At 39.0% G+C, this 13,352-nt stretch overlaps 1 protein-coding gene across 1 annotated transcript; it reads right to left on the minus strand.

Annotated features, from left to right (window-relative positions):
- Positions 1-964: 964 nt before the first annotated feature.
- On the minus strand, positions 965-12,673 carry LOC106934815 (very-long-chain (3R)-3-hydroxyacyl-CoA dehydratase 2). Its single transcript, XM_015014944.1, has 7 exons — positions 12,454-12,673; positions 9,908-10,025; positions 9,557-9,575; positions 8,320-8,408; positions 7,628-7,749; positions 3,695-3,873; positions 965-1,677 (listed from the first exon to the last, which is right to left on the minus strand). Exons 1-7 carry the CDS (start codon positions 12,576-12,578, stop codon positions 1,595-1,597), a joined length of 735 nt encoding a protein of 244 aa, XP_014870430.1. The 5' UTR covers positions 12,579-12,673; the 3' UTR covers positions 965-1,594.
- Positions 12,674-13,352: the final 679 nt, after the last annotated feature.

Genomic DNA, 13,352 nt, shown 5'->3' on the forward strand with positions numbered 1-13,352 from the left:
AGGCTACAATTGTCTTAGATAATCAAAGCTCATCTCATTTTAAAACACTTTTTTGCTACAGCATGTTGTGCTATCAGTTGTTTTTTATGCCAAACTGTACCGCTTCTTCTTCTTCAGTAAAAGGAAACAAAATGGTGAAAACCTACAAAAGGAAGTTCAGTCAAAAATATCACGTTGAACAGAAGAGAAACATGGAAACAAAGATGGACCAGGTATTTGAACATAAACCGAAGAAACAGTCAGATCATGCAGGACACCATTCATGATGGAAAGAGCAGACAAATGAATCACTACACAGTGCTTCGCAAAAGCATTCTTGCCCCTTGAGCAATGTATTCAATGTATTTTAGCAAGATTTTGTGCCATTTTTGTGAAAATTACATAAGGAGTGGTGAGAAGAAAGCCGTATGCAGATGGAACGTCGTCGTTAGCAGGAACGGTGAGGCTGGATGGAGCCAAACAGAGAGAAGCTGCTAGACTGGGGATTGGAGTGGACCTTCACTGTGAAGATACGGTGAAGATTTAGATTGACGTGTGTGTTAATGAGTTAGAACACACCAGATCTAAAATCAATCAAATTGAAAATCTAAGGTAAAACCTAAAAATTGATCTTCACAGATGCGATCGATCCAATCTGGCTGAGCTTGGGCCAATTTGTTAAGACGAAGAGGAGAATTCATCTCAACATGTGGGGACAAGTCTAAAACGTTTTGGTTAATAACTGTGGGAGGATGTGGTTCTGCAAAATATACATTGCACAAGTAAAAAAAAATAAATAAATGTAATCGTATATTACTTCTGCATCACAATTATGGCCAGCCGTGTGGTGATCCATCAATTTCTCCTTGGCACAAAGCAAACTTTAGCAAGGCACTGTACTATAACGTAAGCCAAACGAATAAACAGACACAAAATTAAAATAATAATAATAATAAAACAAAAAGAAAAAACAAGCATGCAAGCATGGGATGGAAAACAAAAAAGTTTATTGAGCTAAATGTGGAATGTAGTCAAATTTTTCAATAAATTACACAAAATGGAAATCATCAAATCAATTTGTACAAAGGATGCAAAACCTACAGACACCAACTCTCAGTGCTAGGCTCCAACTCATTCTTTCTACATTACAGTAGCCTAAAGCAAACCACGAGGGGATCAAAGACAATAAATGAATAAACAAAAGTCAGTGGGAGGTGAGGATCCGAGTCAACTCTCCACTTCGGTGTTGTTTATTAGGAGGTCAAAGGTCGATTAGTGTATCATTCTGTTCAGATTAGCTTTGTCCAAGCTCTGCTCGATGCTCACAGAGCAGCTCATCGTTTCTTTAAACTTCAATGTAATCACAATTTGTTCATAAATATGCAAAAAAAAAAACAAAAACAAAAGTTTATCCATAATGTCTGTATGACGTACTTAGATTGCTGTAAAAATTTAAATTATTAAAATGAAGTGTGTGGATGATAGGATGATCTACGGGGCGGGGGGAGGGGAGGGTTCGGTTTTGGCAGTTTGAAAACTAAAAATACTGATTTGTTCTTTATGGGATGTTTTGGTTGCTTTCCTCTCATGTGAGCCGTTCTGAGCGCCGCACAGCTCACTCCACTTTGCTGTAGTCGTCTGTGTGGCCCAGCACCTTCTTCCTCTGCCGCATCATGTGGAAGTACAGCTGGGGAAAGACTGAGGGGAGAGGCGTCGTTATGGCCAGCGCAGGGAAAATGAGTGAATCTGAAGAAAAAAAAACGCTAACTTCTTGAACCGAGAGGAGATTCGCAGCATCTAGAGTAACGTTGCAGATGAGCAGAAGAGGCAACGACCACAACTACATGAAAAAAAAAAAACTAAATCGCAGGAGGAAAAATAAGAAGATCGCCAGTTATCCGATAACGACACTGGACGATAAATTGTCTCAGAAGTTATTGCGATAAACGGTAACGTTGTTTTGAGAACATTTTCAAGTGATACAATGGTAATGGCATAATAATGCAAAAGCACATTCTCAATATACTTTAAATTCTAGTGAACATCCAAAATGAATAAAAAAAAACAACAAATAAAAGAAAATATGAATTTTCTGTAAACAAAATTGTCCTTCAAAAGAAAAGCTAGTTGAGACAAATGCACCAGGCTGGAGATTTTTGTCGTTAAGTTTTTGGTAGAGAATAGAAAGGAGGAAATTATTGACCTGGTTTTAATTTATCACGCAATTAACAGATCCCCTTCTTTTATTACATTTGAATAAATATTTAATAATATAATTTTCCAGTAAAACTAATTTGATCATAATATAAGTGAAATAGAAAACACAAGCGAATGAGGTTTATTTGAAGATCCCTTAACTTAAAGCCACAGCACTATATTTAATTCCAAAAGAAAAAAACTGTCACCGTTTATTATTCTGCCAGGAAACTTTGACATTTATGATGATTACAGCTCTAAATGTCTCAACAGGGCTCCCTACACAAACAGTTCTCCCAGACGGCACACAGCCTGACACAATATACTTCTAAACCTGCTCAGGAAACACTGCAGCCTTCACTGCTACCATGGTAATCATTAATACCAATAATCATTTTGCCCCAACCACAATAATAATTTTTAAAAAAAGTTTCTGTTGTTTTGATTTTAAACTGAGCAAAAGCACAAAACTGCATTGTGGGAAATGTGTCCTATCTCATAATTTCTTTGCTTTAGGAGTGTAAACATTTTCTAATCGTGACACCCAACCCCACTTCCTGCTTTGTTCATTATACCTCTGAAATCACAACTTAGAATCAGGAACTAACGCAAAACTTAAACAACTTCCAGTGAGAAATTTAAAAAACAAGATGGATCTAGTGATTGATATGCAAAGTGCTCCTGCAATTGTAATACATTTCAGAGGAAGAGGTAGTACTGGTCTGCGAGTGTTTCTCATAGGGATGCAACGATCCACTGTTTTCACTCCCGGTACCGATACGGACATCTGAGGTTTAGTGTTGGCTGATGTCATCCGATACATAAAAACAGTGCTGAACTGACTTAAAGCGTTTCTTTTTTTTAAAAACATAAATGTACTAAATTACACATTTTTTGGGTCAAGCACGTAAAAAACAACACAGTATTAACAGCCAATGTAAAATAAATAATAAAGAAACTGATAACAGGCTGACTACCCGGCTCAAACTGCAGCAAACCTTTCAAATTGTTCAGAAAGTGCAATTAGGAGTGTAAAATAAATAATAAAGCATGTAGTCACTGAAAGCACAAAGCATAGAATTAGACTGAATAGATCTGCCCTTAGGGACAGGGGAACACTGTCACTGATACCTGATCTAGAATTTTTTTATTCTGAGTTGTTTCTACTATTGTTTAAAAATTAAGATTTTTCTAATTATATGATCTGATGGTAAACACTCTCCCCATAAACTGATAACTTTGTGAAACTCCCAAAAAAGCAACCCGTTTCTTAATTGGTATTCATCAGATTTACATATAAATTTCACATTGCAGTAGTGATTTACGCATTCGCTACATCTTCTTTGCTCTCCAAATCATCACTTTATCTCGGCAGGAAGAACTCAAAAGGCCTGATGCTTCGAAAACTGAAAAATACGTTCTTCCTCTTTCTTTTTTTTAATTTTATTTCCTTATGCGGTAAAAAAAACGGTAAAAACCCCCCCAAAAAAACAAACCCAAACTGTGCTCGCTTACTCACGGGGAATGTAGGAGATCATGACGAGGATGAGGAAGCTGTAGTAGTCGAAGGAGAAGTTGTACTTGTTGGGGAGGGTGACGGAGTACAGGCCCGTCTTCTGCACGTACGGCAGAGCTGCGTAGATGGTCAGCAGTTCTCCGCTCACTCCCATCGGATACAGAACGATGAAGAAGGTGTACCTGCAGGGAAAGGTTCAGACAGAAAACGGCACGGGGAAATAAATGATCATTCTTAATACTTTATTATTGACTGCTCCTGCAACGAGGCGCTGAGTGGTGGGCGGCATCACTATGCTGTAGGTTGGAACAAAAAAGAAAAAAGAAAAGTGTTTTCAAAACTTGCAGCTAAGGCTAAAAATACCAGATTGTTTTATTTGATCAGATAAAAAAATAAAAAATAAAAATGTGATTTGGATTCAGTTCTTGTAAGGTCAACCAAAGGGAACACAAACAAACATTTAAAGTGGTGATAAAAAATGCGGTTTGGAGCCAACAGGAGAATAAAGCAAGAATAAACCAACTTTAATGATGCATGTTATCACCTCATAGGAATCAATAATAAGTAGATAAAAGAAACACTAGAGATGCAAAGCTGCTTCTGGAAGCTTTAAGATTTTTATTAATATAAAAAAAAATCCAGTGATCTGTTAATTTTCACACCATGTGAAGAAAGACTAGTGCAGATGAGAAATTAATTATGAGCGGTGTGCTGTGCTTTCTTTCTTCTACAGAGAGAGAAAAAAAAAACAACAGAAAGAAAAACTTCAGCATCCTCCCCTTTAATCCAGCAACTCAGACCCCAAAAACTGTCCACTCCTGACGCTGAATGTTTCACAGAAGTGCAACCAATTTTCTGTCTCTTAGGGGGCGATTCAAACTGAAACTCGAATACCAATATAGCAGCGGCCTCATTTGCTACCTAGCAACAAATACCGCAGGGAAGGAGGCACTTAACGACTGTTGCCTTGGTTGTAGACGCAGAAAAAAAAATCCTGTTGGCGAGATAGAGACGTCCGTTTTGGTTGTGGAAACAGATACGAGGAGTTGTGTTTGATAATTTGCTTCACATGGATGCTACCTGCTCTATGATGACATATAGGATGTTGTTGAAGCCTTTTCAATAACGAGGACGGCTTTGATAGACGTTACTTTTACTGTGCAGATTTTTTTTTTGTTTCCTTTTAAAACTTCTATGTATTTTGTTGATGATGTTTTATTTGGCAGACTAACACAAAGTTGTCTGAAGTGGGAAGAAAACTACTTTTTTTTTTTTTTTTTAAAGAAATTGGATCCCAGCATTCATTTGTACTCATCCTTTCTGAGGCAATGCTTTGGGAAGCCATATTTTGAGGCATCGCTCTACCATTTTTGCAAATCTACAGACTGAAAGTTTTGACCAGCTTCTTTGCAAAATAAAATAATGGTGGGAAATCTAAACGGACCCAAAAAAATAAGAATAAGTGCTACTGCCTCGCTGTTACAGCGTTCACACGTAGCAAAAGAGGGTAACTGGGGCAGTAAGAGACCTAGACAAAACATCCACAATCTGCATGATCACAGCCACAGAGTCTGCTAGCTTTGTCCTCCAACTCTGAGCAGGGAAAACAATCCTTACAATTTACTGTACTGCACACCAAAACCTAGCCCTGGAAGCCCCAAAGCTTCCTGCCTGGGTTTCTAGCATCAATCCGAATCATCGTACTAAGAGCAGCCGTTTCAGTGAATGCGGCGTTGCTTTAAACCTGAACACATATAGAGTTGTTTGACGGTAGAACTGAGTGTGCGAGGCTGCAGGGTCCGTCGCACAGCGTTAAGGACACTAAAACAAAAACAGAGAGAACTCCCAGCTAGCACTAGAGTCTGCTACTTGGGAAAGTTAAGGTTCCTCGTTCAGCCGGAGCGACGGGAGAGAGAGAAAGTTGGACCGAGCTAAATGTGGTTTTTGCAAGCCGACTTCAAGTTTACACATATTTTCTTTGCATCTTGGGTGGATTTCCTTTAGAAGTGTATGATTCGAGTCAAACTTTCTGAGTATTCTTCCACAAGCTTCTTGCTGGACTGTTTCACAAACGCTAAAACGTTTCACGTTATTAAAAAAAAAGTTTAGGAATCTTAAAGCTCTGAATAAAGTCTACTTGCAACTACAATCCTTGAAGCCCTCTTTTCATACAATTATGACTCGGGGGCAAACAATCCTGTCATTCGTTACAGTGATCTTGGACAATATCTCTGCTGGCTTTCTGAAGGTCAACATTTTGAATGTTTGGTTCTTTAATAATAAAGGATTGAGGGGAATCTTAATACTTTACCACAGTAGATTTTAGAGAGTTTTTTTGTTTTGTCTCAATATGACACTTGCTGTGAAGTGGTGCTATATATAAAAAAAAACTGAATTTAAATCTTTTGGCTATGTATTCATCTGATGATGAATAGAATTAAGACGTACCATAGATGCGTCAGTGCTGGACTAATTTTGAATTGAACTGAATGACGACACCAAGAAGGACAAAAAGATTCACTATTCTAGATGTGTAATTGCATGTTTCTAATCACAAATCAAATAATTTGAGTTATAACCGTGTTAATCTATTTTAGCAGTGATAGCAGTTAGGATCATGATACACATTTTTGTTTAAAATGTGTGTTAGTACATCCAACTGTGGTACATTTCTCATGCTTTTCAAACAGTGAGAACGTTTCATGTAACCAAGCCTACTTTCAGAGATTAATGTGGATTTCTATAAGTAAAAATATCTAAATAAAGCAAAGCTCCTCTAGAAATGTTATTTTATCTTTCTTTACACACTGGTCTTAAATTTTCTAGCATCAAACTAAATCTCCTTGCCTAATGCGGACTGAGAGTTGACAGCACTGGATTCTCACTGACCAGTCCATAACTGGTGCAGCTGAGGCTCCTATCTAGGTGTCGAGCACACTGAGCAGGACAATGAATCGCCCCATTGCTCCTTATGTGCTCAATGTCCTGCGCGACTAAAACGCTGCTTAGATAAACTGTGCAAATATATAACAGGAAGCACTACATGAGTGGGTGTACAGATAGGTGCCCAAAAAACACATTGTAAAGCTACTAATAGAACCTAGCATCATGCAGGGCTTTACGAAACTGTTCAGACACCTCGAAGAAGATGTCTTTTTAAAAGGCAGCTGGTTGTATCTGATTATAATGTAACCAAATGTGAAAAAAAAAATCTGAGGTTGTGTTTCCCACAGCCTGGCGGGCCACCAGGCTTTACTTGCTCCCCCACCAGGCTGAGCATTGTGTGATTATTTTAAATAGAGTTTCTGATACACCAGTAACAATAGCCGTGTTTCCATTGATTATATAACTGATCAATACATTTATTTAATGGAAACATGTCAATTTCGGAAAAAAATTCTCGTTTTGTAATAAAAAGTTTTGGTTCTTGGATGAGGTGTGGATTATTTTTCTCAAAACTGCAATGGAAACACTTATTGCATCACACGAGACACGTGATCAACAACCGGATGTTAAGACAAGAAAACAACAACGGGAAGTGGGAGGATGATGTTTTTTAATAACTTACTTCGTGAACAAACTCATTTTAATAGTATTTATTGTTTAATGGAAACACGGCAATTGAGAAATTGTCTTTTTTCTCCCGACATATTGACAAAGTTTTGCACAAATTTGTAATGGAAACACAGTTGGTGACGGTAAAGACGGCTTAAGCTAGGTTTGCAGTTGACACACTGGATTGGGTGCAAGCGGATGCGCACCAGTTGTGCCATTCCTGACACATTATTATTTCGAAATTATGGTGCTTGCTCATGCACCTCCAAATTTTGTAATCTAGGAATGTGATGGGCCACTGTGCCCTAGCACCCCTACCACCGGGACTTAGCAGGTATTCTGAGGGGAAACCCTGAACTGATTAGCAGAGGAATGTTTTACCTTGCCCACTTGATGAGGTACGGCAGATGATTAAGGAGGCTGAAGGTGTAGAAAGAGTAGCGGATGATCTCTGTGACGGTCCAGGCTGTGACGAACAGCAGCACACTGTCCTCGCTTTGCACCTACACACACACACACACACACACACAGGACGATGGATGGAGGACAAGGTAACAGAGGGGCTTGCATCATGCTTTGGTCTGCCGTGAAAATCTCCTAAATGTTGTCAACCAAGGACCATGCTGTTTGTTTCGGATGCTTTAGGGTCAGATCACACTGCAGGCTTGTCGACACTTTCTTTGGATATTAAGTTACAACCAAAGCAAATATGATGTTAGACAGATAGGCACACATTGTCTCAATAACACTATGGCTATTCTCACAGGCACTTACACAAGAGAGAAAAGGAAAAGCTCAAGAAAAATGTCAGTACAACAGCCACACTTGGAGAATAAAAGGAGTTACACAACATAAATTATTCCGGATATCTAACAGATTCATTCCTTAAATCTTCCAGCAAAACCCTCTATTTTTACTCACACACGTACTTTTCTCCGATCTATGAACAGGGCAAAAAGTACATCATCTGGTCACTTTGGAACATCAGCGTTTAAAGATATGTAAAATACAATTTGAATAAAGACAAGTCGATTTGGCTTACTGAGTTATAGATGTAAATAAGGTCAATATACCTCTCTGACGCTGTGAGTGACGGCCCAAGTGAGAAAGACCCGAGACATGACCTGGAACCCCGTCAGGACCACAGAGGATGGCACGATTCCTGAAATTAGGACCAAACTTTAACTGGTTTATGCTCCAACACAAACAGGGTCTCAGCAGGACTTTTGTGGCATTTTCAGGAACTTGTCATCTGCTGTCCCGCCCCCAAGTTGGACATTTAATATTTACAAAGAGACCAATTGTTAGATGTTGCAAAACCTTAGTTCAAATAACTCAGATCAGACTGAAAGACATTCAATCCCAAAAATGTCCTTGTGTACAGAAACCGTTTCTCCATACTCAAAAGGTGAGAGTAGAATTAGTAGAGTGAAGATTTTTAACTTAATCTAAAGAGTAATTTTCTTGCACTTTGGAGGGGAGAAGCAGCTGTCGGAGGACGATGGAGATTGCTAATGCAATGATTTCAATTCCTTGGTGAAAACCAGTTTCTGTGTTCAGTCTCTATGGCAACCAGCTGCTGCCATGGCCAACAGCTACCTTCCCCACTGAGGCTTCAAACTTTTGCTCAAACCACAGCAGCAGGTTACAGACATCAGATCCAACATTGTGTTGTTTGAACTCAATTATGTTAGCTGCTAGCACTGCTAGCAATGTTGGATTCAGAGAATTTGTCGCTTGAAAAGCTAGAAAAAAACAACAACATAATGACAAGTAGTTCTCCCCAGGATTTTAGTCTGCAGTTTAACAACCGTTCAGAAGAAGATGATGTCCATTTTTATCAGGACAGTGGAGAAATCAAAGAGCAATTTGCTTTGAGTTCAGCTGCAGAGGATTATTGACAGCGGGACAGGTCAGCTAGCTTAAAAATACAGGTGACGGACGGCACCGTAAGTGACATTTAGGTGAAAATATTTTCTGATTGAACTGCTTAGATCGTTCAAAATCCTGAAGGTCATAAAGTAGCTAAAAACATATGAATGCACCAATCAAGAGGGCAGTGGTCGTAATTGGCCAAATTCTTCTTGACTGGTTGTGAGCAGTCAATCTTTTCCCAACTCATTAAAAGCAGAAAAATGAAGAACTCGCACTAATTTTGCTCTATAAGCCCATTCAGAGCTTCTACTTTGACTGACTTGTTTATTAATAAAGTTTGTTTAGATCTTAAAAGTGGCTTCCTACTCCTAACCCTTTAGCAGCGTGTTCACAGAAAGCAGTGGCAGAGAGGAGGAGGGTTGCACAGACACTCACCTACAGCGCAGTGCAGGATCTGGGAAATAAAAACAGAGAATTACTCAGTGATCTTCTAGAGGCAAAGCACAAGACTGAATGGTAACTGTTTCCAACCATGTGGCACACAGCGCTGCAGAACCTTGTCTGCTAAAAGTTTTAAGCGCGCATTTTTGGCTGTGTGCCTTTAGATCAGGGTTGTTTAGCATGCTGGGTTATCAGTCTGATATTTACCAAAGGACATACCAAACAATCTAAAGACAAAAAAAACAAAAAACATTTATAACTCAGAAACAGTGTGCCAACACAACACTGGTACATCTTGCCTGGTATGAAAAGTCTAAACTGTCTTGGCGTTTGTGTTTATCTAACCTCCAGAAGAGCTCCTGTCTGAAAGAACTTCAGCGGCTTCTCTATAGAGTAATAAAGGCCGTGGTAGCTTCCCCTGGCCAGGTAAGCTCGAACCAGACCCACCGCGATCACCAGCCACCTGGAGGCAGAGAGGAGGACAGAGTTACACTCCAAAGATTTAGCTTCTTTAATAAATGATGATCCTATCAGGTTAGCGGATGACTAGTGTCCATTTGAAGGGAGTTCGGTGCAAAGAACAGAACAGTTTGAGGTCTAATTTTGAAGAACTATGATGAATTAAATTAACCAAGTTTTGATGAGACTTAGAGCATTCGCAGGTGTCAAATAATACCAAGGTTCTAAAAAGTTACAGCTGGCATTTTCAGTAACACTGTTTGAGTGGTTTAAAATCTTATAACGAAGAACTGGAGTAAAATATGTTTGCTTTAAATAAATAAAGCATAGACCTTCCTTAACGGTTAAAATTGACATTATTATTGGAAATATTATTTTTGCTATTTTCTTCATTGCTTTTTCCAAGAGATCATCCATTAATGTCAGTAAATTTGATGATATGATTAAATGTGGTGCTGCTTACTGATATAAATCACACTTTTCTGAGTAACTGGCATCCTGAGGAGACCTATTTCAAATGAGAATGTTTTCCAAGAACAATATTTGTGTTTGTGGCGCTCACAGACACAATTACCTAAAAAAGACATAAAAGAAGCTGGGCTTTCTTTTAAGTGCTGACCTGAATCGTATTGGGAAGCTGTGGCAAGACTTTGACTGGATTCTTTTTCCTCCCTTTAACAATAAACACCTTCATTTAAAAACTCCATTTTGTTTACCTTTGTTGCCTTTGACTAATATTTAAATCGGCTGGATGTGCAGAAAGTCGCATGAAACCGACCAGGAAGGGGACAAACACTTTCTCACGCCACAGTATCAATGAAATTATCACATCTTTCTGAACACAGAGGCAGGCAGAGAGATGATTACTCAATAATTACTCTTTCACAGTGTGTGTTTGGCACAAATCTATCTGCCACGTCATTGAATTTAGACTTTTGATGAGTATCAGTAGAAGATACTTATCAAAAGTCTCTTCTACCAGTTAAAGTAATTTCAAGAATTTGCAAGTCTGAAATTCCAACATTTTTTCCCCACTACAAAAGCAGGCACTGTATACCATGCACCAGTACCGAGTGGGGTAAATGTGACCGAACCAGTTGGAGCAGTGAGGAAACAACGCCCACCACGTCATTGTGCAACAGTTTAAAAAAAAAAAAGTCAGAGCAATAAAAGGACACGTAGAGGGATTTATTAGCCAGTGCTGCTGGTCTGAGGTTATGAAATAATAGACGGGACTGTTTAGGAAGCAATGTGCTGTACTGTTTACAAGCCCAACTATCCAAACTAAAGAGTGCTGTATTTTATTTCTGTCACTGATTACATTCCCTTTAAATTCTCTGTCAAATGAGAAGTCAAATTTTATTTGCCTGTGCGTGTTTATAACTGGTGTGTAAAGTGAGCAGTTAAAGAGGCTGACGTTCACACAGACAATTATCTGATTGGTCGGCTGCTGTGGCCTCATCAAGCACCGCAAACAGTCCAACATCCACTATGCTTCAAATTCAGCTCAGTTAAAGAAAAAGATGTAGGAGTTAAACTTATGTATGTCAGGGTTTCTCCCAGTGTATTATAAGCCTGGCGGGCCACCAGGCTTTACTTGTGCCCCCACCAGGCTGAGAATTGCTTATTTACTTAAGTCTTTTTAAAATGTTTGCATTTCTAAGACTTTATAGTTGGTGTTCAGGTATTAATCTTCCAATCTTTCAATTACACATAATTATCAAGTGATATTTTCAAATTTGCTGTCAACTCTAAACATTTTCTAACTCAAAAAATGGCAGAGTTAACATTTTTTAACTGGATGAATGACTGCCTTGGCACCCAACCACTGAACTTAGCAAGTTTTCTGGGGGAAACCTTGTAGGTAGAAACAGATTTAACTTTAAATATGTGTTAAGAAATATGACAGGATAAAGATTAGGGTGATGGAAAAGAGGCCTTACAACCTCAAAGACTCATCAGGGAAAATCTTGATTGCTATAGCGCTTCATCATTCTTTTTTTTTTTTAAAGTAGATTTAATCTTCTAAAAGTGTATATTTATTAATAGTTCATTCAATGCACATCTGACTCTAAAGACAGTGTTGGGCATAAGGCACAAAGCGCAAACAATGGACCATCTGTCTGCATATTATAATGTGGAACCCAGTGGAGACTCTTCACTCACACTCGACTGCTTGTCAGTCTGTTGCTCGTCTTATGTTAATCGCTGTAAGCTGTCGGAAGCCGTGCAAAAATTATTTCTTTAAAAGTAAATTTATAGAGCGTCGTACGGTTTGTGTTTTTATTTCATAACCAGTATTTTAAAAACAGCTCTAAATTAGCATAGTGCACACGGTGAAATGTAATCTTATGTCCAGTCCTGATTTGCTAAACACCGCAAACGCACGCTCCACCACGGCGACGGTTAGCACGAGGAACCACGCTACCTACCCGGCTGTCATAACAACATTGTAAATAACCAGGTAGGCCGTGGCCAGGGCGCCCGGTCCTTTCTTCTTTTTCGGGGCCACATCACCGTGGGCCGCTTTGCTGGTCCCCTGAGCAGCTGCCGACATGACTCCAACCCCCAAACACTCGCTGGTCCTGCACGACGGCGGCTGTCAGCTTCACCGAGTCAGGAAGAGAGCAGGGGCTACTGCACCAAGCATCCACCTGAAGCAAGATTACCGCTGCTCACTACTTCCGCTTTTACTTTTACTCGTTGGAAAAGCGCGATTCTTGGACTTAAGTTATATTTTAATCAGATAATATATTTTTATTTGAGCTGTCTTTAGACATTATTTATATTCACCTCAACAGAATGAGTCACCACCAATGTCTTGCCTTGCATAAGACTCTTGTAGAAATAATGACAGAGACAGACAGCACTTATCTTGACTTCATATTTCATCTTGGACCCTTTTTCTGAGTGTTTAGGGTTCAGTAAACGAGAAGCGCGCCCCCTACCGTTTATTAAAAACCCACTTATCTCCAGCTTATTTAGTTTTCACATTTATGCTTCTAAAACTCCAGAAGTTTTTCTACTATATTCAATAAAGAAAAATGTTCTTGATTGTGCTTAGAATATGGACATTACATGCAGACACTCAACTCCCAAGCGATGAGGTGTACTGTAGGTCAAACTGAATAATACAAGAAACATTTGGGCAATAAATCAATAATGATATTTTATTGAGGAAAAGAAAATGTAAACAGTGATAATGGCAGGGTTTAGTAAATCGCCCGGGATTGTCGGGCAATATGCTGGGCCATCATGTTTCATTTTGTGTTTGTACCAAATGAAGAACAGATTGCGGCCAGTAGTGCAAACATAATATGTTTCTACTTTT

This window comes from Poecilia latipinna, unplaced genomic scaffold, assembly GCF_001443285.1.
Source record: "Poecilia latipinna isolate Pla-1442-1.1 unplaced genomic scaffold, P_latipinna-1.0 Scaffold1865, whole genome shotgun sequence".
NCBI lineage: Eukaryota > Metazoa > Chordata > Actinopteri > Cyprinodontiformes > Poeciliidae > Poecilia > Poecilia latipinna.